Source organism: Scardinius erythrophthalmus (genome assembly GCF_964197995.2).
Source record: "Scardinius erythrophthalmus genome assembly, chromosome: 2".
Classification (NCBI taxonomy): Eukaryota; Metazoa; Chordata; class Actinopteri; order Cypriniformes; family Leuciscidae; genus Scardinius; species Scardinius erythrophthalmus.
This window is the reverse complement of record NC_138222.1, coordinates 23,650,929-23,673,992: the sequence shown is the minus strand read 5'-3', so window position 1 is coordinate 23,673,992 and position 23,064 is coordinate 23,650,929. Positions and strand designations below refer to the sequence as shown.

Sequence of the window (23,064 nt, the reverse complement as noted above, 5' to 3'; positions counted from 1 at the left end):
GGCTCGAGAGAGGCAAAGATTCGCACTCACGGCAGCCGCCCTCGGCGAGCACGTGATCCGCGTGGTCCTTTCCCAGGCAGGAAGCGCACAGCTCGTGGCGGTCCCCGTCGCTGAGAACGGCTTGGCACGAGCCGCAGGACATGATGGGCATTGAAAAATGCCTTAGCTCTTTTACAGGGAAAAAACGTGCGGAAAAACACACACGGAGAGATAGTAAAAGGATATGAGTGCTGGGAGCGCAGCAGGTACGGCGAGCGAAGGTGGCGAATATCCAGCCGGGTCCTTGACTCGAGCTCGTCCCGCTGATATGCTGATCGACGGCGTTGCTTCTCTCTCTAGATCCAGGGAAGTCCTTCACTGAAGGAGACGAAATCACTTGTGCAACCTGTGCAGTGGGGTTTTATAGGCGAAGCCACACCCTGTTCTGGCGGGCTATGACGACAGCGCGGGAAGGCTTCCCATTGGCGCTGGAGTCATGCCAAGACGCACTGATAGGTTGCAGCAGTTGCCGCAGAGCAGCGCAATAGGCGCGTGAGCTGTCTCGCCTATGTCTGCCTGCTGCAGCAAATGCGTTTTACATTCTAAAAATTAAAGGATAATTTTTTGCTTCAGTATTCTCGAGAAAAGGAGTTTTCCCGTAGCGTAAGCTAAACTTACGCAACATGAGAGTACTCTCGTAAGAGAACTGCATGGTGCTACAATCCAAACTCCAAAGAAATAAAATAAATAATAATTCTGAGACATGGCTTTTTAAGTCTTTTCTTCTTCTTCTTCTTCTTGTTTGTTTGTTTGTTTTTTGCCCAGGAGTGCAGGCTAAGTGCAATCTCTTTGGAGTAGCCTACATAAAAAGTAGACTGAAAGTAGGCCTATATTTTCTTGTTTTTAGTTTAAAATACGTAGTTTATAATAGCATAGGCTACTTGAATATGCTCCTTTTTTGTAAGGGTCATACATTTAAGTCAGTGGCGGCTGCTGGTCTTTCAAAGAGGGGATGCTCATTTTCGGCCTACATCATAAAAATAATTCATTTATGTATACGTAAATTCTACGTTCCTTTTCAAGAAAATGCTCTGTGAAAAATGTATGTAATAATATAATAAAGGTATAAATAATAATATAATAAAGTATAATAATAATGCTACTAATAATGTATATTTTTAATTATTTTAATAAGTATTTTTGAATTATTACTAATAATAATTAAATAAAAAATATAATAAGTAATAATATAATAAAGGTATAAATGTATAATTGTGTGAAATGCATTATAAAAATTGGCTAGCAATTTCGACAAGCAAATACCAAGAAATAGGTTGCAGCAGTTTGTCTTTGAAAAATCCGCGATGGGACTGAGCTCGAACAGCTTCAACATCAGCAACTTTTTATTGTATGAAATCGCTGTCAATCAAAAGGAGACGCAGCCTTTCAACAGACCCTCCAATCATCACGCGGAAGCCCGGAGTCCGGGCCAGCCCACTCCCCATTCACTCCCAGAGACGCTGAGCGTCCGTGGGCGGGACATAATCGCAGCATTTATCCAATGACCGTCTAGTTTCGAAGCGCTGAAAAAAACTGTTCGAAGCAGCCCCATTGAAGTCAATGGAAGCTGGGCTTCAACAGGGAAATGCACTGTGACGCTACGGGAATGTATGAGAAGGAAATCGAGTCAGCCGACCTACTGTATGTAACTGATTCTGAACGAACTCGTCTTTGAGATGAACGTTTTCTAACGCATTTTATTCAATAAAATGTTAATACAATAGTACACATTTGACCATTCATTTTTTGACATTATAGGGGCCGAGCTTCCCTTGCAGTCTTAAAGAAATCGCCACTGATTTAAGTATGTGGATGCGTTTCGGGTTTATTATCGGGGCTGCTGTCAGCTGACTAACTGTTTTCAGATGTTCTTGAAGAACTCGATTTCGTAACGGGGCGGGACCAATTCACTCCAAAACAGAAGAGATAACGTTAAGTGCGTAGAGAAAGTAAAGTCAGTGCAAGTTGCAAGTAAGTTATTTTCGCAAGAATTTAGGCTGCCGCTTTAGCTAGGGGATCAGCAAAATGGCAGGTACGTTTATTTTCATATTTCTGCGAATTATTTTTTCCGCTTCATTTTGTGAATGCTCCTGGAATTCATCCAAAAAGGGTTTCCTCTCCCTTTATGAAATTCACACGGTTGATATTCTTTATTCTTTTGGCTATGGTACCGCCGTGCGGTGTCGTAGACATGCAAATAATATCTCATTTCGTTATTCATGATTTGTGAATTTGTGTGATGCGGTTCATCCGGTCTATTTTTTTTTATACTGACTTTTATTTTTAAATTGCGTATAGCTCCAAAAGTTGGTCACTTAGAAGACTGAACCCAGCTTCATCTTGACCTGCTTGATTTGTGATTTTTTTCACAGCAAAGCTCATGTCCATAAGCGGTTTGGTATGTCCACTAGACAGGAAGTTGAAAAATAGCCGTTCTTTCACGTTTAACATCAATTTATAATAAACGCACAGACCGCTGGATTACAAAAACACTTGTTTTATATTGAGCTTGATTTGTGAAAACTTTTACAGTGCAGTTTGGGTCAGTTAACCCTTCCCTGAGTGTTTAAAATAACCATTCTGATTTGTGAAAGGTTCCACAGGTCAGTTTGGGTCAGTTAACCCTTCCCTGGGTGTTTAAAATAACCATTCTGATTTGTGAAAGGTTCCACAGTGCAGTTAGGGTCAGTTAACCCTTCCCTGGGTGTTTAAAATAACCATTCTGATTTGTGAAAGGTTCCACGGGTCAGTTTGGGTCAGTTAACCCTTCCCTGGGTGTTTAAAATAACCATTCTGATTTATGAAAACTTTCACAGTTCAGTTTGGGTCAGTTAACCCTTCCCTGAGTGTTTAGATGTCCCATTCTGATTTGTGAAAGGTTCCACTGGTCAGTTTGGGTCAGTTAACCCTTCCCTGGGTGTTTAAAATAACCATTCTGATTTGCGAGAAATTTCACAGTTCAGTTTGGGTCAGTTAACCCTTCCCTGAGTGTTTAAATGAACCATTCTGATTTGTGAAAGGTTCCACAGGTCAGTTTGGGTCAGTTTACCCTTCCCTGAGTGTTTAAAATAACCACTCTGATTTGTGAAAGGTTCCACAGGTCAGATTGGGTCAGTTAACCCTTCCCTGAGTGTTTAAATTAGCCATTCTGATCTGTGAAAGGTTCCACAGGTCAGTTTGGGTCAGTTAACCCTTCCCTGAGTGTTTAAATGAACCATTCTGATTTGTGAAAGGTTTCACTGGTCAGTTTGGGTCAGTTAACCCTTCCCTGAGTGTTTAAAATAACCACTCTGATTTGTGAAAGGTTCCACAGGTCAGATTGGGTCAGTTAACCCTTCCCTGAGTGTTTAAATTAGCCATTCTAATTTGTGAAAGGTTTCACAGGTCAGTTTTGGTCAGTTTACCCTTCCCTGAGTGTTTAAAATAACCATTCTGATTTGTGAAAGGTTCCACAGTTCAGTTTGGGTCAGTTAACCCATCCCCAAAGTGTTTAAATGAACCATTCTGATTTGTGAAAGGTTTCACAGGTCAGTTTGGGTCAGTTAACCCTTCCCTGAATGTTTAAAATAACCATTCTGATTTGTGAAAGGTTCCACAGGTCAGTTTGGGTCAGTTAACCCTTCCCTGGGTGTTTAAAATAACCATTCTGATTTGTGAAAGGTTCCACAGGTCAGTTTGTGTCAGTTTACCCTTCCCTGAGTGTTTAAATTAACCATTCCGATTTGCGAAAACTTTCACAGTTCAGTTTGGGTCAGTTAACCCATCCCTGAGTGTTTAAATGAACCATTCTGATTTGTGAAAGGTTTCACTGGTCAGTTTGGGTCAGTTAACCCTTCCCTGAGTGTTTAAATGGCCCACTCTGATTTGTGAAAGGTTTCACAGTTCACTTTGGGTCAGTTAACCCTTCCCTGAGTGTTTAAAATAACCATTCTGATTTGTGAAAGGTTCCACAGGTCAGTTTGTGTCAGTTTACCCTTCCCTGAGTGTTTAAATTAACCATTCCGATTTGCGAAAACTTTCACAGTTCAGTTTGGGTCAGTTAACCCATCCCTGAGTGTTTAAATGAACCATTCTGATTTGTGAAAGGTTTCACTGGTCAGTTTGGGTCAGTTAACCCTTCCCTGAGTGTTTAAAATAACCATTCTGATTTGTGAAAGGTTTCACTGGTCAGTTTGGGTCAGTTAACCCTTCCCCGAGTGTTTAAAATAACCATTCTGATTTGTGAAAGGTTCCACAGTGCAGTTTGGGTCAGTTTACCCTTCCCTGAGTGTTTAAAATAACCATTCTGATTTGTGAAAGGTTCCACAGGTCAGTTTGTGTCAGTTAACTCTTCCCTGAGTGTTTAAATGAACCATTCTGATTTGTGAAAACTTTCAAAGTTTAGTTTGGGTCAGTTAACCCATCCCTGAGTGTTTAAATGAACCATTCTGATTTGTGAAAACTTTCACAGTTCAGTTTGGGTCAGTTAACCCATCCCTGAGTGTTTAAATTAACCATTCTGATTTGTGAAAGGTTTCACTGGTCAGTTTGGGTCAGGTAACCCTTCCCTGAGTGTTTATAATAACCATTCTGATTTGTGAAAGGTTCCACAGTTCAGTTTGGGTCAGTTAACCCTTCCCTGAGTGTTTAAAATAACCATTCTGATTTGTGAAAGGTTCCACAGTTCAGTTTGGGTCAGTTTACCCTTCCCTGAGTGTTTAAAATAACCATTCTGGTTTGTGAAAGGTTCCACAGGTCAGTTTGGGTCAGTTAACTCTTCCCTGAGTGTTTAAATTAACCATTCTGATTTGTGAAAACTTTCACAGTTCAGTTTGGGTCAGTTAACCAATCCCCAAATGTTTAAATTAACCATTCTGATTTGTGAAAGGTTCCACAGGTCAGTTTGGGTCAGTTAACCCTTCACTGAGTGTTTCAAATAACCATTCTGATTTGTGAAAGGTTCCACAGTGCAGTTTGGACCAGTTAACCCTTCCCTGAGTGTTTAAATTAACCATTCTGATTTGTGAAAACTTTCACAGTTCAGTTTGGGTCAGTTAACCAATCCCCGAGAGTTTAAATGAACCATTCTGATATGTGAAAGGTTCCACAGGTCAGTTTGAGTCAGTTTACCCTTCACTGAGTGTTTCAAATAACCATTCTGATTTGTGAAAGGTTCCACAGGTCAGTTTGTGTCAGTTAACCCTTCCCTGAGTGTTTAAAATAACCATTCTGATTTGTGAAAACTTTCACAGTTTAGTTTGGGTCAGTTAACCCTTCCCTGAGTGTTTAGATGTCCCATTCTGATTTGTGAAAGATTCCACAGTTCAGTTTGGGTCAGTTAACCCTTCCCTGAGTGTTTAAAATAACCATTCTGATTTGTGAAAGTTTCCACAGTTTAGTTTGAGTCAGTTAACCCTTCCCTGAGTGTTTAGATGTCCCAAACTGAACTGTGGAACCTTTCACAAATCAGAGTGGGCCATTTAAACACTCAGGGAAGGTTTAACTGACCCAAACTAAACTGTGAAAGTTTTCACAAATCAGAATGGTTAATTTAAACACTCAGGGAATGGTTAACTGACCCAAACTGACCTGTGAAACCTTTCACAAATCAGAATGGTTATTTTAAACACTCATGGAAGGGTTAACTGGCCCAAACTGAACTGGGGAACCTTTCATAAATCAGAATGGGACATCTAAATACTCAGGGGAAGGGTTAACTGGCCCAAACTGACCTGTGGAACCTTTCACAAATCAGAATGGTTCATTTAAACACTCGGGGATTGGTTAACTGACCCAAACTGAACTGTGAAAGTTTTCACAAATCAGAATGGTTCATTTAAACACTCAGGGAAGGGTTAACTGGTCCAAACTGCACTGGGGAACCTTTCACAAATCAGAATGGTTATTTTAAACACCCAGGGAAGGGTTAACTGACCCAAACTGACCTGTGGAACCTTTCACAAATCAGAATGGGACATCTAAACACTCAGGGAAGGTTTAACTGACCCAAACTGACCTGTGGAACCTTTCACAAATCAGAATGGTTATTTTAAACACCCAGGGAAGGGTTAACTGACCCAAACTGACCTGTGGAACCTTTCACAAATCAGAATGGGACATCTAAACACTCAGGGAAGGGTTAACTGACCCAAACTGAACTGTGAAAGTTTTCATAAATCAGAATGGTTATTTTAAACACCCAGGGAAGGGTTAACTGACCCGAACTGAACTGTGAAACCTTTCAAAAATCAGAATGGTTATTTTAAACACCCAGGGAAGGGTTAACTGACCCAAACTGACCTGTGGAACCTTTCACAAATCAGAATGGTTATTTTAAACATTCAGGGAAGGGCTAACTGACCCAAACTGACCTGTGAAACCTTTCACAAATCAGAATCGTTCATTTAAACACTCGGGGATGGGTTAACTGACCCAAACTGAACTGTGAAAGTTTTCACAAATCAGAATGGTTCATTTAAACACCCAGGGAAAGGTTAACTGACCCAAACTGACCTGTGGAACCTTTCACAAATCAGAATGGTTATTTTAAACACTCAGGGAAGGGTTAACTGACCCAAACTGAACTGTGAAACCTTTCACAAATCAGAATGGTACATTTAAACACTTGGGGATGGGTTAACTGACCCAAACTGACCTGTGGAACCTTTCACAAATCAGAATGGTTATTTTAAACACTCAGGGAAGGGTTAACTGACCCAAACTGAACTGTGAAACCTTTCACAAATCAGAATGGTTCATTTAAACACTTGGGGATGGGTTAACTGACCCAAACTGAACTGTGGAACCTTTCACAAACCAGAATGGTTATTTTAAACAGTCAGGGAAGGGTAAACTGACCAAAACTGACCTGTGGAACCTTTCACAAATTAGAATGGGACATTTATACACTCAGGGAAGGGTTAGCTGACCCAAACTGACCTGTGGAACCTTTCACAGATCAGAATGGCTAATTTAAACACTCAGGGAAGGGTTAACTGACCCAAACTGACCTGTGGAACCTTTCACAAATCAGAATGGTTCATTTAAACACTCGGGGATGGGTTAACTGACCCAAACTGAACTGTGAAAGTTTTCACAAATCAGAATGGTTCATTTAAACACTCAGGGAAGGGTTAACTGGTCCAAACTGCACTGTGGAACCTTTCACAAATCAGAATGGTTATTTTAAACACTCAGGGAAGGGTTAACTGACCCAAACTGAACTGTGAAAGTTCTCACAAATCAGAATGGTTCATTTAAACACTCAGGGAAGGGTTAACTGACCCAAACTGAACTGTGAAACCTTTCACAAATCAGAATGGTTAATTTAAACACTTTGGGGATGGGTTAACTGACCCAAACTGAACTGTGGAACCTTTGACAAACCAGAATGGTTATTTTAAACACTCAGGGAAGGGTAAACTGACCAAAACTGACCTGTGAAACCTTTCACAAATCAGAATGGGACATCTAAACACTCAGGGAAGGGTTAACTGACCCAAACTGAACTGTGAAAGTTCTCGCAAATCAGAATGGTTCATTTAAACACTCAGGGAAGGGTTAACTGGGCCAAACTGCACTGTGGAACCTTTCACAAATCAGAATGGTTATTTTAAACACTCAGGGAAGGGTTAACTGACCCAAACTGAACTGTGGAATCTTTCACAAATCAGAATGGTTATTTTAAACACTCAGGGAAGGGTTAACTGACCCAAACTGACCCGTGGAACCTTTCACAAATCAGAATGGTTATTTTAAACACTCAGGGAAGGGTTAACTGACCCTAACTGCACTGTGGAACCTTTCACAAATCAGAATGGTTATTTTAAACACCCAGGGAAGGGTTAACTGACCCAAACTGACCTGTGGAACCTTTCACAAATCAGAATGGTTATTTTAAACACTCAGGGAAGGGTTAACTGACCCAAACTGCACTGTAAAAGTTTTCACAAATCAAGCTCAATATAAAACAAGTGTTTTTGTAATCCAGCGGTCTGTGCGTTTATTATAAATTGATGTTAAACGTGAAAGAACGGCTATTTTCCAACTTCCTGTCTAGTGGACATACCAAACCGCTTATGGACATGAGCTTTGCTGTGAAAAAATTCACAAATCAAGCAGGTCAAGATGAAGCTGGGTTCAGTCTTCTAAGTGACCGACTTTTGGAGCTATACGCAATTTAAAAATAAAAGTCAGTATAAAAAAAATAGACCGGAGGACCGCGTCACACAAATTCACAAATCATGAATAACGAAATGAGATATTATTTGCATGTCTACGACACCGCACGGCGGTACCATAGCCAAAAGAATAAAGAATATCAAACCGCAAAACTATCTTTACTCCGGTGATTTACCGATTTATTTATGCTGCTGAATTGAATCAAAACTAATATGAGTGTGGCGATTTTAGCTTTATCTTTCTATCTGTTTATAAATTAAAGTGTATTAATAACTTTAATCATGAAACTGTCGTGGACAGATGAACCGCAGATGGAGTCTGGAGAAGATCGGAACCCCGGAGAGATTTTGGACATCCGATTTCAGAAAAACCCCAATCAAAAACATAAATACCTGGAGGCTGAACCCAAAATACTAGGAGTGCGTGTGTTACTTTACAACTTAACCGCTGACAAACCTTTTTTCATTGATGTGAAACATGACTAACTGTACAGAATAACTGTAGTAAACTTTTTTTTTGTGTCAGATTCTCATTTTAGAATGGTTAAGTGTAACAACAATTGCAGAATTGTGATTATAGTGGGTTTTTTTTTTTTACAGTACAAATGTCAGGCTATATATATATATATAATACACCCATGACTAATTTTTGTAAATGTAAATGTAAAATGTAAAATTTTTGTGGTTCATTACAGATAACGCAGATTGTGTTGGCTGTGTTTTTAACATCTGTGACCTGCGTGTTACATTTAGATGAGGACACTGAGGGGACAGTGAGTGGCATTATTACCTCCATGACAGTAAGTAGGCCTACACTTCACATTTAACAGAATTTCATTTTGTTTGTTTTTCCACTATAAAAACATCGGGCCATTCAATCAATTGAGAAATCGATGAATTAATGAATGCCTAAATGTGTGGATAAATAGGTGATAAAAATTAAGTAGGCCTAAAAATCAATAAAAAGCAGCCACTGGTATTGCAGGAATATAGTATTGAATAATAAGGAAGACTGATAGTCTGGCTATCACCAGACCAAGCTCAATCTTTTAAGATTGAACATAGTCTGGGGAGTCTGCTCTGTATTTTCTACTGTAAAAATCATCTGAGAGTTGCAAGAGTCATTCAGTCAAGAGCAGTGAGCGATATTTTGTTGTTTAATTTACATTAAGGCAGCAAGTATATTAGGCTGCTGTCACTTTAAGAGCTAATGCACTGATCCAAAATAATAGGTGTTCTCTTTCTCAGCTGTTTACATTCGCACTGGATAGACCATTGGGCAGTCCTTATGTCAAGCCATGCTGAGTGCTGCAGTGATTTTGTAGGCCAACCCAAAAGTTAGCTTCACTCTGGTTTTCCTGTTTGGGCTGTGATGACGTTTAATGTCCCCTCTTAGCCATTTTGTTAGCAGCATTCTTTTTCAAGGTAATAGTTTTTCCAGCAAAAATGTACAGGTAAAACTGTTCTGAAACGCAAACCTATTAATTAAATATGTTGTTATTGACACAATGCTGTTTTGGAGGGCCTCAAAGAATACCCTGGCCATTGTTTTGCGGAACATGGGATGTTATAAAGGAAACTGTGCCTTTCCAAATCATATCCAGTACAGCAGATTACAGTCAGTAAAACTATTTTGAAACAAGGTCAACCTGAAAATGTGTAATAAGAGAGAAAAGTCAAGGGCTAAAATCTGAATGTTTTCTAAGGACACTGATATGTCCTGATATTTCCCTTTTGTAGATACTTATCGCTGGAAGTCTGGCTATAGCTGCACAGAATCTTCATCTCCCAACTGTAAGTTTTCAGATCATAACGGTTTGCCAGACACATAAAAACATGTATATTTATCATAAACAATTTAAGTTATTCAATAAGGAAAAATAAACTTTTGGTCACCAAGCATGTAGAATTCCCTTGGTGCATCCAATAACACTGTTTGTATTTTTTTTTTATTTTTCCAGCTGAAAGCCTGTTTAGGAATGCAGGTCGTGGCCTGTTTGGCCGGTGTGATCTGCATTTTCATTAACTTAAGTGTTTACCAAATGGTATTATATCATTGTTGGTCTGAAGAAGAATCCTCAATATGTACACCTTTAAGAGTAAGTAACAGCTAAATGTTAGTTCTCTTAATCCATGCTGATTTTTGAACTGAGTTAGTTTCCTAACTGATGAACTTTGCTACAATTACACTAAATCAACTAAACTAAATCAATTACACTTAAATCAACATTAAACTAAATTGAGCTGAATAATGACACTAATGACTTTTTAATGCTGCTTTACATACATCTTCAACTGAAGAATTGTGCAGTATCAGTGCTGTTATTTCCCTGGTCGCAACTGTGAAGCTGCTTTGAAACAATCTGTATTGTATAAAGTGCTATATAAATAACTGACTTTTTACCCACAGATTGCAATTGAAAATTACCGAGCATTACAAAAGCTGGTGCTGGCAGTCCATATTGTCCTTTCTGCCACTTTAGCTGCATACTGCTGCAAGGTCATTCAGTGCTGCTCTCCTGTGTCTAGTGTGGTAAGACCCTGTGAAAACTCAAACTGTAGATCATGTTGTAAGATGTTGTTTTGGAAGATATGAAAACTCACTCATTGTGTTTTTTTTTTTTTTTTTTTTAGCCGGTAATCACGGTTAACAGACCTCCAGATCCTAGGTTAGGACAGTTTCAGTGATAAGACCTTCAGAGCCTGGAAAAATATATATCCACAACATATAACCACTGTTTGTTCAACATGTGTATCAGAATTGAATGATCAGTTTTATACATTTCAGGTATCTGTGAACAGTGTTGGGGATAAGTAACGCATTACAAGTATCTTGAGTTACGGAATCAGATTACTTTTTTCAAGGAACTAGTATAGTGCATTACTTTTACATTTACAACAAAATAGCCGAGTTACTTTTCAAAGAAGCTACGCAAGTTACTTTGTTTTCCCATTTATTGACTGACACTTCTCCTGTCCGCATGCTTAGAGGAATCGGGAGTGAGGTGCAGAGGCGTTGTGTGAACATGATGGTTTTTATAGTCTAAATGTGAGCATGCATTTACTCTAGCCTGGTTAAAACCAGACCATTCTCAATAGTAACTGAGTTATGGTCTGGCAAAGCTTCATTAATAACTCATTTCCAAAGGGGCGTCACCATCGGACGTCGCACAAATGCCTCTGGGTTTGGGTCAAACTGGATAGACCTAAAACCAATCAGAGCGATCGTCAGCGTGTAAAGCCATATGCTGCGTCCCAATTCGCCTAAGTTACACTACGCCATAAAAGTATGTAGTCTTTTTGTGAAGAAAATGTTTTTACTTTTGAATGTGTAGCAAAAAAGTAGGCAAGCTTTGGGACAGACTACTTCGTCATCTTTATCGGACGGATCTGTCGCGTGCATCCTGTCACGTAAACTGCCCTGTCAATCATCTTGTCACAGTTAAAATCCTCTATTAAATCTAATTTAATTTCCTACTGTTTCGGAGAGAAATGTAGTAGCGCGTTCATCTGCCAGTGGGTCTTTCATGGAGAAAAGAAAGACACATGTCCTCTCATGTGTTTGCAATTTGAATAATAATGCATAAAAGTTGCGCTTCACCAACGGACGTCGCTCAAATGCCTCTGGGCGCAATTGGATAGACCTAAAACCAATCAGAGCGATCGTCATTGTGTAAAGCCCGCCTCAACATTTCTGAATGGTGCCGCGATTTCGCCGGATTAGAAATGGGCTTGAATGAGCTCTTTGCCAGACTACTTTCAGAGCAAATCTAAATTTGCCTGCAGTTGTCTGGGTTTTCCCAGGCTACATTTTCTCATCTAACTTGCACAAAAGCAGATTCAGAATTCCTCAAAATGAGTAAAAACAGTGAAATGCAAACTGGCAGTAATTAAATGTTTAAGAATACAAATATACTTTATGTATTTAATCTTACTTTAATGCAATCCATAGGTTTGTTTGAGCTTGTACCCTCTACCGTACAGGCATGAATTTGGTGTGAAAGGGCCTTTACATTTGCCAAAACTTTTTTTTAAATAAAAAACAAGTAAGAAAGCCCAGCACAGATGAGAAAAAGTAACTCAAAGGTAATGTAACACATTGCTTTCCATGAAAAGTAACTAAGTAGCAGTACAATTAGTTATTTTTTAGAAAGCAATGCAATTATTCTTTTAAACCTTCACTAACAATTACTGTGAATTTACACTCAATATTTTATGAAACATATTTAGTTTAACATCTGTTTTTAAAATTCCATCACTTTTTATCATGTAATTTAAATGAACTTTCTTTTACATTCAGTATGAAATGTTATATTTTATACCTAAAATAAATTAAATCCTTTGAATTTAATCACCTTGTCAATTGAATGTACAGACAGATATCATTGAAGTATTATTGCTCCAGTGATGTCTTTATAATCTATATTGTGGGCACAACCGTTATTGACTTTTAGTGTGTTTCTGTCCCGCCAATGGCACTGATCATCAGTATTACAAAAATGATAATAATTGTGAGAACTGTTATGACTGCTTTCAGACATCCTCCTTGTATGCACAGGTAATCCCGCTTCAAACTCGTTATTAGTTGTACTACTCGATTAAAACAAGCAATAATAAAAAGCTACTGAGCTGCAGTTTTCACATTTCACTCTTCAGCCAATAATCATCCTCACGGCTTATAGATTCTTACGAATGTTTATCTGTTTCCATCTTGTTTAACCATACAAATAAAACATTTTTTGAGTGATAATTCAACATTGCAACCAAGGAATAGGGAAAAAATAACGCTTCACTCACACACACACACACACACACACACACACACACACACACACACACACACACACACACACACACACACACACACACACACACACACACACACACACACACACACACACACACACACACACACACACACACACACACACACACACACACACACACACACACACACACACACACACACACACACACACACACACACACACACACACACACACACACACACACACACACACACACACACACACACACACACACACACACACACACACACACACACACACACACACACACACACACACACACACACACACACACACACACACAATGATTTATTGTTCAATAAATATAACCACACATGATTTCAGATAAAAAATAACCACATTTAAAAACTTCACTGTCACAGTTGTTTTAAAAACAGTCATTCAGTCATTATTCTCAGCATGACTGAGCTTACACACAATGTTGTAACAATTATTATTGCTGAATTAAAATGTTTTATTTCATATTTTTAAATTTGTCTGAAGATCCTTTTATTTCAAAAGGTCAACTGAGTTAAATGCTTCATCTCATTCTGTGTATCCTTGTTAATTCCACATTTCTTAGAATGTACAGATGCCTTGACCTTCGTGCGCTGTCATTATCCAGTCCAATGATTACTTCTCAAAATGCAGAAACGGCTGCATCACATTTTTTTTCACAACTGTAGTTCATCTGTCCAGTGATTCTGTTTAAAAGAATAAAGAACAATTAGTGAGTTACATCAGTTCTTTAACTTGTCTCACTAAAAGCTGCAGCTTTCACTTGACTCCAAGTACAGTTTTTAATAACTTTAACTGTCATGCATCACTATCTATATCTGACATCTCTGTAACATAACTGAAAATATGCTTGTAATAACTTCAATCCATGTTGGGGTTTTAATGAAATGGTTACATTTATTGACAACACATATTGAAGGAATAGTTCAATTAAAAATGAAAATTCTGTCATAATTTACTCACCCTCAAGCTGTTCTCCATCAACCAAGCAGTTGATGGACCCCATTGACTTCCATAGTAGGAAAAAAATACTATGGAAGTCAATGGGGTCCATCAACTGTTTGGATACTGACATTCTTCAAAATATCTTCTTTTGTGTTCAGCAGAAAAAAGAAATTCATACAGATTTGAAACAACTTGAGGGTGAGTAAATGATGACAGAATTTTCATTTTTAAGTGAACTATTCCTTTAATACACTCTTGACACCATATTAAAGCTGACCTGAGATGAGGACGAGGTAATTTCTTCCAAATCACCAAAACAGCCGTTTTTATGGCGTATTAAACTCCCCCACAGCACAGAGTGATGACAGCCAGGACACTTTCCCTCGACAGGAAGTAGGTGGGAAGGGTCTGCCTTCAGAAAGTGTTTAGCCAGGCAAATCAGATGACAAACCATATGACAGGAAGGGTGGAAACAAGATAATCTATCCACAGCCTGAAATCACCAAGAAAAAGAAAAAAAGGATTGAGACAGTTATTCCTGCAACATTTTGAGCTGGTTTATTTAAAACCACTTTGAAAGCAGAGTGAAACTAACTAGGGCTGTCAAATGATTAATCGCATCCAAAATAAAAGTTTGTTTTTACATAATATATGTGTGTGCATGGAGTATAATTATTTTCTATATATAAATACACACACGTGCATGTATATATTTAAGAAATATTTGCATGTATATACTGTGTATATATATTTATATTATATATAATTTATATTATATATAAATATTTTATATATAAATAACACATTTTTCTTAAATATATATGCATGTGTGTGTATTTATATATAGAAAATAATTATACTCCATATACACACACATATATTATGTAAACACAAACTTTTATTTTGGATGCGATTAATCGTGATTAATCGTTTGACAGCCCTAAAACTAACCTTAACAAACACCGCACACAACACACACCGCTCCACCTGTCTCTCCTCTTGCTCCTCACACTCCTGCTGCGGTTTCCTCTTAGCACGAACACAGCCAAACGCTAGAGGAATGTGCAGAGGAGGCTGCAGCACAGGGGCAAAATCCATCCGGTACTCCTGCTTTAGCCAGCGCACGGTGAGGGGGAGTCGATTCCACGGCGCCACCCGAAGCATGTTTGACACCACACGCCAGTGGAACTGCAAAATGGACTCTTTACGGCTGCGCCGGGCAACATGGGACAGGCGACGAGAGGTGTGCGGATGCTGCCATGCCCACTCGAACTAGCAGAGGAAAGATGATGGTTATTACTGTAATGTGTCTGGATGTTTTACTGTTCAATTTGTCGTTTTCACTAAATTATTTTCATTACTCTTATACAATTATATGAATCAATCTGTTTGGACAATTTTTGTATTATTATTATTATTATTATGGTAACACTTTACAATAAGGTTCATTAGTTAAACTAATAATGAACTGCACATACAGCATTTATTAATCTTTGCTAATGTTAATTTCAACATTTACTAATACTTTATTAAAATCTTGTTAGTTAATGCACTGTGAACTAACATGAACAAATAATGAACAGCTGGATTTTTTATTAACTAACGTTAACAAAGATTAACAAATACCATAACAAATGTATAGCTCATTGTTAGTTACTAAATAAACTAATGTTAACTAATGAACCTTATTGTAAAGTGTTACCATTATTATTAATGCCACACTATCTAACTTTCGGCCCTCTAGCGGTTAAAAATCAATAAAACTGAATGCGTCTTGCAGAAGTATAAACATTGTTTTGGTTGTTCTTCAACTGTGAATGCGGTTCGAGGCACCAGTGTACACACATGGAAACAAATCATCTTATCAGAGCGGGTTTTAAATGATTCATTATCAATTTTTCTTGTTCATTGTGACAACCAACCTTTAACTTCACGCAACCCACAGCCACAGCTACTTTTCTGGCCCTGTCCGAAATTTATGTTTCATCTAGTCATTTTTGCTTATTGGTGTGGTTGAAATTAATCATCTATGGTCAGCAGCAAATACATTGGTTAATAAAGTAAGATTAAATACAAAGTATATTTGTGTTATTTAACATATTTAATTACTGCCAGTTTTGCGCACAATAAGTGACCTTGATGTACACTTTTGCCGAGGCGGCACTGATGTGAGCTCCGCAAGCATACTTCTACCCAACAGTCAAAGCACCATTACATCATGAAAGTATGGACTCAAGAGTTGTGTCCTAAAATGCACAATTACTTTGTGACTACTAAAAATGTAAACCCCGATTACACCACCCACCATGTTGCCCTTATCATGTGACCTAGCAGAGTCAGTTGCGTCGCTTCACTGTCATTCATAAATCCTCTCCCGTGGCCTCATGGGATTGTAAAGTGCCCATCATATGCACACTTCAGAATCTCGTTGGAAAGAGTAGGTCATCCGGGTACTTTTTGCATAGTCTTTTACGAGTACTTTGAATTTGGACATTATTCTTTTGTCTCATACTGTTTATCGCACACTATATAATAGGGAAGTATACAATTTTGGATGCAGCCAAGGTAAAAAAAATAAAAAAATTGTTTCTTTAGCTGATTGAGCTTGTGTTTGTGTGTTGGTGGGAAAGATCCACACTACGGAGCCGAGTAGGCAGTAACGCACCAATAAGCTGGATGTAACCCGCTGTTAAACAAGAAACAAGAAAAAAAGTAGTGTGGACTCGGAACAAGAATGCGAAGGCTTAGGTTTTAATTTGGGACAGGGCCTCTCTGTCTACAGATCTTACTCTGGCTGCATTTGTAGTTAAGTAGGTACTTATTTTAAATAAGTACTTACATTTCATTTCCAGCGCTAAAAAAGTATGTTCTCTATACTATGAATGTGTATTTTGTGAATTCAATCCGGACGTACTACATTCGCCATGTTGTCACTGACATGAGACCTATCAGCGTCAACGTCACTTCACTGTCATTCATAAATCCTCTCCTGTGGCCTCATGGGATAGTAAAGTGTCCATCATATGCACACTTCAGAATCTCGCTGGAAGTAGTAGGTCATCCGGCCAGGCACTTTTTGCCGACTCTTTAATGAGTACTGTGAATTCGGACATACTTCTTTTGTCACATGCTGTTTTTCGCCTACTACATAGTAGGGAAGTAAGTGATTCCGGACACAGCCTAGAATGCATGTGTGCAATTTCCCATGACATCAGTCCAAAGAACTCATAAGAAAATATAAATCATTATTATAGAGTATTTGGGTAAGGTAAAGGCTTGGTATGGAATTCCCCCCCCCCCCCCCCCTCCCCCCCCCCCCCCCCGCATTCTCTTGTCAATAGCATTGCTTTTATCAAAAAGGTACATAGTGTAGCTTTAAAGTAAGCATACAGAAGAGAATTTTGTACAAAGGGGAAATGAAAGACAAGATATAACACATTTAAACAGAATAGTATATTTACCCGAAGAGCTGCAATATCAGATGGAAAGCCATGGATGATAAGAACCATCTCCCTTAAAATGAATTAAAAAAACGTTAATTTACTACAGAACCAGATCTACAGATCTCTGTTTAGAGATCTGGTCGTAATTTGTTCGCCATGTGAAATGTTGAGCTGATATCTCACCACGGTCCTCTTCCACTGGTTCTCTTGGCTCCTCCGCGGTGGTGTCCTGCGTTGTGTTGACCGATACGGCGCTCTGGGTTCACAGTGAAGCCAATATATATTCTACCCTTGAATTTCGGGTTAGTACAGTACAGCATATACACGCCATAGAAACTCTCCACCTCTACCACCATCCTATTTTTTTCTACAGTAGCTCAAACACCTTTGCAGAGGGAGGGCTAGTAACGTAAAGACGTTTCATTCCAACTTATACATGGCATCTTTTCAAATCACTTGACAATATTTAACAATTTCACTATTTATACAGCACCTTTCAAGAGTTCCTTATCTCAAGCGATATAACTATATCCTATAATCTAACCTTCTTATTTAATATAAATAAATATGGCATCACATTAAAGACTAAAAACGGAGCGCCTGTTCTTTCTCTTCTCTTCTACTTGAATCATCATCAAAACACTCATATGTTTTGGTTTTGTGGCTCTTTCGTTTCAAACTAGCCCGTTAAAGATGTCCGGGTATGGCCTGACCAACTATACGATGCAGGAGTCACCTGTTAAATGAATACAATATTAAGTTGAATGTATGGTTATACTTCACCTTATTAACAAGTAAAGATTTTACCTTCTGTATTGATTCAATTTGGTTTGAACATCTTCCAATATAATTATTTGGCTTTTCCGATCAAGCAAATGAAGAGAACACCGATAACAACAAGGACCCCAAATTCTCGGCTTTGATTGGCCAGTTTGCATGCCTCTGGTAAACACTTCGATAAATGGATTGGTCATTTCATTTGAAGAGGCGTGGCCTCTGTAACATTCCAAGTCCAAATGGGTGTTTTCTCTGGTGTTTTTATTACTAAGCTCCTCCTTTCTGATGCATACCGGTAGTTACTGGAAAATTAGAAAAGATCGACGCTGTCTACTGTACGTTGACATCATTAACCTCAGCGTTTATAAAAACGTCGTCGTCACCAAAGCTTATATTTTATCCCAGGAAATATGTCAGTCACCCCAGATCTGATTCGTGAAAAACTGATCGCGGAGATTGGTGCGATACACGTGGTATGTAGTAATAACTGCACAGCCAGATGAAGATGGAATCAGAATGAATTACAGATCATACAATGTACATGTGCGATGTAAAACAGGCAGCTGTTGCTTTTTCACATTTCAACAGTTAATTAACGAAAATACGTAAACTCTGTGCATGTAGTCAGAATCCGTTTTTCTTTCAGGATGTAGAAGACACGTCTCCCAATAGATGTGCTGCCAGTTTTAAAGTTCTTGTTGTATCCCCTCAGTTTGAAGGAAAAGCATTGTTGCAGAGACACAGGTGAGTTACTTCTTCTGCTCACGATTTCTTTGAAATAAACACTAGAGAATCATTCATCCGTAGAAAATACAAAAGACTGAAACCACTAGTAAAAATGCCTTTCTTAGTAGTGTTCATTTTTAATGTCCGCGTTATAATCTTAATTTCAGTTTGAAATCTGAAAATAAAATGTCCCCCCATTCTATTTAATGACAGCAGAACTCTGAACTCCACAATTGTGTGTAGCCGATAACCTGATGATTAGATTTGAGAATGATCCAAAGAGCATCTTGTGCTTCAGTGGAAGAACGTGTGACTGTTTGTTCACATGATCAATGTCACAAATGTACATACATGATATTAGTAACTCAGAGGTACAGAATCTTATTTCTTATTCATTCTATAATACTGTAACTTATATTTGTTTTAATCGAAATCCTAGTTTTAGGTAAAGTCCCCCTACTTTGTAGTACATTTTATTCATTAAAGCACATCTTTTTTTTTTCACCGAAATTATATATTTATGATATATTCCTGGGAAAAAAATAAAAATAAATTCTTCATGCCTTAAAATAGCTCGAAGGCTTGCTTCATTTAGGAAACACGGAACCATGAATATGCATATTAGTCCCCGCCTCCACTCACTCACACCAGCTCAGACTACCTCATCCACTCGGTCAACATTATCGTAGTAAACGCTGCACAATGGCAAGTGGAAATACTGGTTTAATTCAGCCATGAATGTTTGAACCAGAAACTGATTCAGAAGAAGTGGAAGAGTTAATTATACAGTCTCGTTTACGAGTCGATGTATCAGAATGGTAATGCGTTTTATGTAGCGCTCTCTACAACGTCGGACACGTAACGGTAATTAATACTTTTTTTTTTTTTTACTGCAGTTTTAAGGAGAAAATACTCAGAAATGTTGTTGACTTATGAATGTGCACATGATTTGTTTAAAGCATATTTAAAACATCACATAGACATATAAACAACATTTAAAACTTGATTTTTACCACAGGGAGTCTTTATGTTTTTAGTTACATTTTTGATCCCAGATTTTCAGTTGGGTTTTTGGACCTCTCTTTACGAACTAATATAATAAGTTAAATGTATGCTAGGGCTGTCAAATTTAGCGCGTTAATAACGCGTTAACGCAAAATCATATTAACGGCACTAATTTTTTTAACGGACGATTAACGCAGCGCGTATTTTCTGTTTGACCCGTGGCCCAAAACCTAGTTGGAGAAATGCAGATACACAGTGTTGGCAACTTAGCCACATTGCAGACCCCTTTAGCGATTTTTTTCCCTTCAACAAAGCGCCCAAACCTTATTTAGTTTCTGAGAATATACCGGTACCGCCGGTACTGCTCTCCCAGCACGCGCGCGCGCCTCTCTCTCTCTCGCTCTCTCTCTCTCTCTCTCTCTCTCGCTCTCTGCGTCTCACGCGGAGGAGCAGCGCTTTAATTCAGTTAAACACAGATATTATGTTGCTTCTCTAATTTTACAAATATAGCCGAAATCAGAGCACGGATATTGTCTTTAGCTTAATGTGTATTTGATTTCACCAGACGACGGCTCGATTATCAGAATTTTTGTGCAGATTAACGTCTTGGAAGGGAGAGCTGGTTATGTTTATTTGGTCGCGTTTCAGTCACCATTTCAAATTCATTCCGTTGTTTGACAACAGAAACAGTAAAATATACGTTTTATTGAGAATGTATTGAGAATTTAGCTTCATCAAAATGGGCACAGAGAGAGACAAACTACAATGTAATAATAAATGCTAAATGTACATTTAGCATTTTCAGAAGAGCTGCCCTGTCATGCAAAAATCTAAACATGTTTGTGTTAGTAAATTGCTCAGTGCAAAGAAAGAGAAGTAATGGGAACCTGGTATTTCTTTTTTCTTTCTACATGTGTCTAATAGACATGAACAAGTTCTTTGAAAAACATCTATGACCTTTGAAACATGTCTCGTCTTCATGCTATATTGACTATGGTTTCAATAATAAACATACATTTGCATAAAGCATCTATATTTATCAATGCCCACGTTGATTAGAGTATTACAAACTTGAAAAGTATTAATTTAAGGTATATTTAGAACAAATAAAAAATGTGCGATTAAATGCGATTAATCGCGAGTTAACTCATGACAACCATGCGATTAATCGCGATTAAAAATTTTAATCGATTGACAGCCCTAATGTATGCACATGATTAATGCCTGTTGTTTCATTTATTAATGAACAAAAATGTCTAATCACTATGTGAATTTCATCTCTCAAGTTTAAGGTGCAGTAAGCGATTTCTGAGAAACATTGTTGAACACGACCCAAACAAATCGACCCAAACAAACACATTTCATTGCTCCACCCCCAAAATGCACAAACATGCAATACAAGAGTGGATGTCTCTTTATAGTAACTGAAGTAAATAATAACAAAAAATAATAACAAAAAATAAAGCGAAGATAAGAAATGACAAGGAAGAACAAAAAATTAACAAACAGTACAAGCAAGATTTTGCTGTTAGTCGCCAGCAGCACATCAGCTCTAGACAAACAATGACACTCAAAACTGTCCTGTTACAAGGGGTGTCCCCGACTAAGGATTTTCATAGTCGAATCAGAATCGTCAAATCTTGCCTATTGTCGACTAATAGTCGAATCATCTGTTTGGGGGTGGGGGAAGGGGGCGGGGCTTTCATTTTATTGCATTTTATTGATATGTGGCAAGCAGGTTGCATTTCATATCAGTAGTGGATATTGCCATTTAAGAAAACAATTGGCAAGCTGTTTCAGCCAAGTACGGAACACCTGAAAATGGAAATAAAAATGGTTTGATTGAATCAATGATGCTGTCAGTGGAGAGTGTTGTGCAAAGGTCAAGTGTCCCAGCTGTCTGAGAGTGCCTCAGACACGGACGCAGATGTGCAGGCTTAGCAGAATGATCTGGGTCTTTTTACAGGACCAAGTCATGTGGAAGAGTATTGTCTTTAGAGAGGATGGATCTGTGGAGGCAAGCTGTGAGGAACAGGCATGCTTGGGATCAATAGACTTACTGACCTCATGTAATGTTTTTATAAATGTCTGTGTTTATGTTTGTTGGTAGGATGGTGAATAATTGCCTTGCCGAGGAGCTGAAAGAGATCCATGCATTCGAGCAGAAAACATTGACACCAGAGCAGTGGGAGAAACAGAAAGCACAATGACACATACAGACACGCTCAAAACTCATTCACGCAGCCATCAAATAAAACAGCAGGGACTTTTTTATTTGGTGATACTTCCATTATTCCCCTCAAAGTATAATCACACCAATGTAATTGAAATCAGTTCATTTGTATTTATAAAGTGATTATGCTTCAGTTTTTGTCACTTATGCAAAACGCATCGCAAATGATTGAAATGCATTATGTGCTATACAAGCTGACAATAAAGAACATTTCTGAACAGAATTTGTAGGTTGTTGGGAGTGTGTTAATGTGTGATGATGACATTTTCATTTCTATCTTAGAGTGAAAGCTGCTAAAGGTTTAGACTTTTAAGGATGGCTCATACAGAATGTTTTGATTTAGAAAATATGGCCACCAACAAAACATTCAATACTGTTAATTTCACTTTGCTTTTGAAATCTGAAAATCAAACCTATTTTCATAATCCCTTAGTATCTGATTTTTTCCCCCCTATTCTCTTTAATGACAGCAGAACTCCAGCTGCATGAACTCCACTATTTTGTGTAGCCTATAACCTGATGATAATGATTTGAGAATGATCCAAAGAGCATCTTGTGCTTCAGTGGGGGAACATCTGACTGTTTGTACAAAGGAGTCACATGATCAATGTACATATGATATTAGTAACTGAGATATAATCTTATTTCTTATTCATTTTGTCATACTGTATTTTTAGTTTGATTTAATTTAAATTGTAAAACTTTGTGGACATTTTCAAGTCACATTAGTAAAATTTCCATCATTTCTGTCTTTTTGGAGTGAAAGCTGCCAAAAGTTTAAACTTTAAAGGATTGCTCAGCCTCAGACAGAATGTTTTGATACAGAAAATACGGGCACCAATTTCACTTGTTCAAAAACCCATAATATATTATACATGTAATAAAAGTTCACTTTCAAAGCTCTGAAATCT

The 23,064-nt window shown here is 38.1% G+C and overlaps 3 protein-coding genes across 5 annotated transcripts; 2 read left to right on the top strand and 1 right to left on the bottom strand.

The window, feature by feature from the left end:
• The first annotated feature begins 1,574 nt into the window (after nucleotides 1–1,574).
• LOC308706972 (uncharacterized protein) lies at nucleotides 1,575–12,967 on the top strand. Of its 3 annotated transcripts, none has more exons than XM_081392925.1 (7): nucleotides 1,575–1,684; nucleotides 8,500–8,618; nucleotides 8,894–8,998; nucleotides 9,939–9,992; nucleotides 10,160–10,297; nucleotides 10,609–10,731; nucleotides 10,833–12,967. In XM_081392925.1, the coding sequence occupies exons 2-7, from the start codon at nucleotides 8,511–8,513 to the stop codon at nucleotides 10,884–10,886; spliced, it is 582 nt and encodes a 193-aa protein (XP_081249051.1). In that variant the 5' UTR covers nucleotides 1,575–1,684; nucleotides 8,500–8,510; the 3' UTR covers nucleotides 10,887–12,967. The 3 variants fall into 3 exon arrangements, with proteins under 3 accessions (XP_081249051.1, XP_081249050.1, XP_081249049.1); XM_081392924.1 differs by having other exon boundaries at nucleotides 1,575–2,071; XM_081392923.1 differs by lacking the exon at nucleotides 1,575–1,684 and adding an exon at nucleotides 1,938–2,071 and having other exon boundaries at nucleotides 10,609–10,943.
• Nucleotides 11,272–18,330, bottom strand: slx1b (SLX1 homolog B, structure-specific endonuclease subunit). Its single transcript, XM_081392910.1, has 7 exons — nucleotides 18,220–18,330; nucleotides 17,596–18,148; nucleotides 17,431–17,482; nucleotides 14,921–15,241; nucleotides 14,247–14,462; nucleotides 13,238–13,710; nucleotides 11,272–12,990 (listed from the first exon to the last, which is right to left on the bottom strand). The coding sequence occupies exons 2-6, from the start codon at nucleotides 17,766–17,768 to the stop codon at nucleotides 13,681–13,683; spliced, it is 792 nt and encodes a 263-aa protein (XP_081249036.1). The 5' UTR covers nucleotides 17,769–18,148; nucleotides 18,220–18,330; the 3' UTR covers nucleotides 11,272–12,990; nucleotides 13,238–13,680.
• A 134-nt stretch (nucleotides 18,331–18,464) lies between these two features.
• On the top strand, nucleotides 18,465–23,064 carry LOC308706985 (bolA-like protein 2). Its single transcript, XM_081392953.1, has 3 exons — nucleotides 18,465–18,662; nucleotides 18,836–18,933; nucleotides 22,031–23,064. Exons 1-3 carry the CDS (start codon nucleotides 18,600–18,602, stop codon nucleotides 22,128–22,130), a joined length of 261 nt encoding a protein of 86 aa, XP_081249079.1. The 5' UTR covers nucleotides 18,465–18,599; the 3' UTR covers nucleotides 22,131–23,064.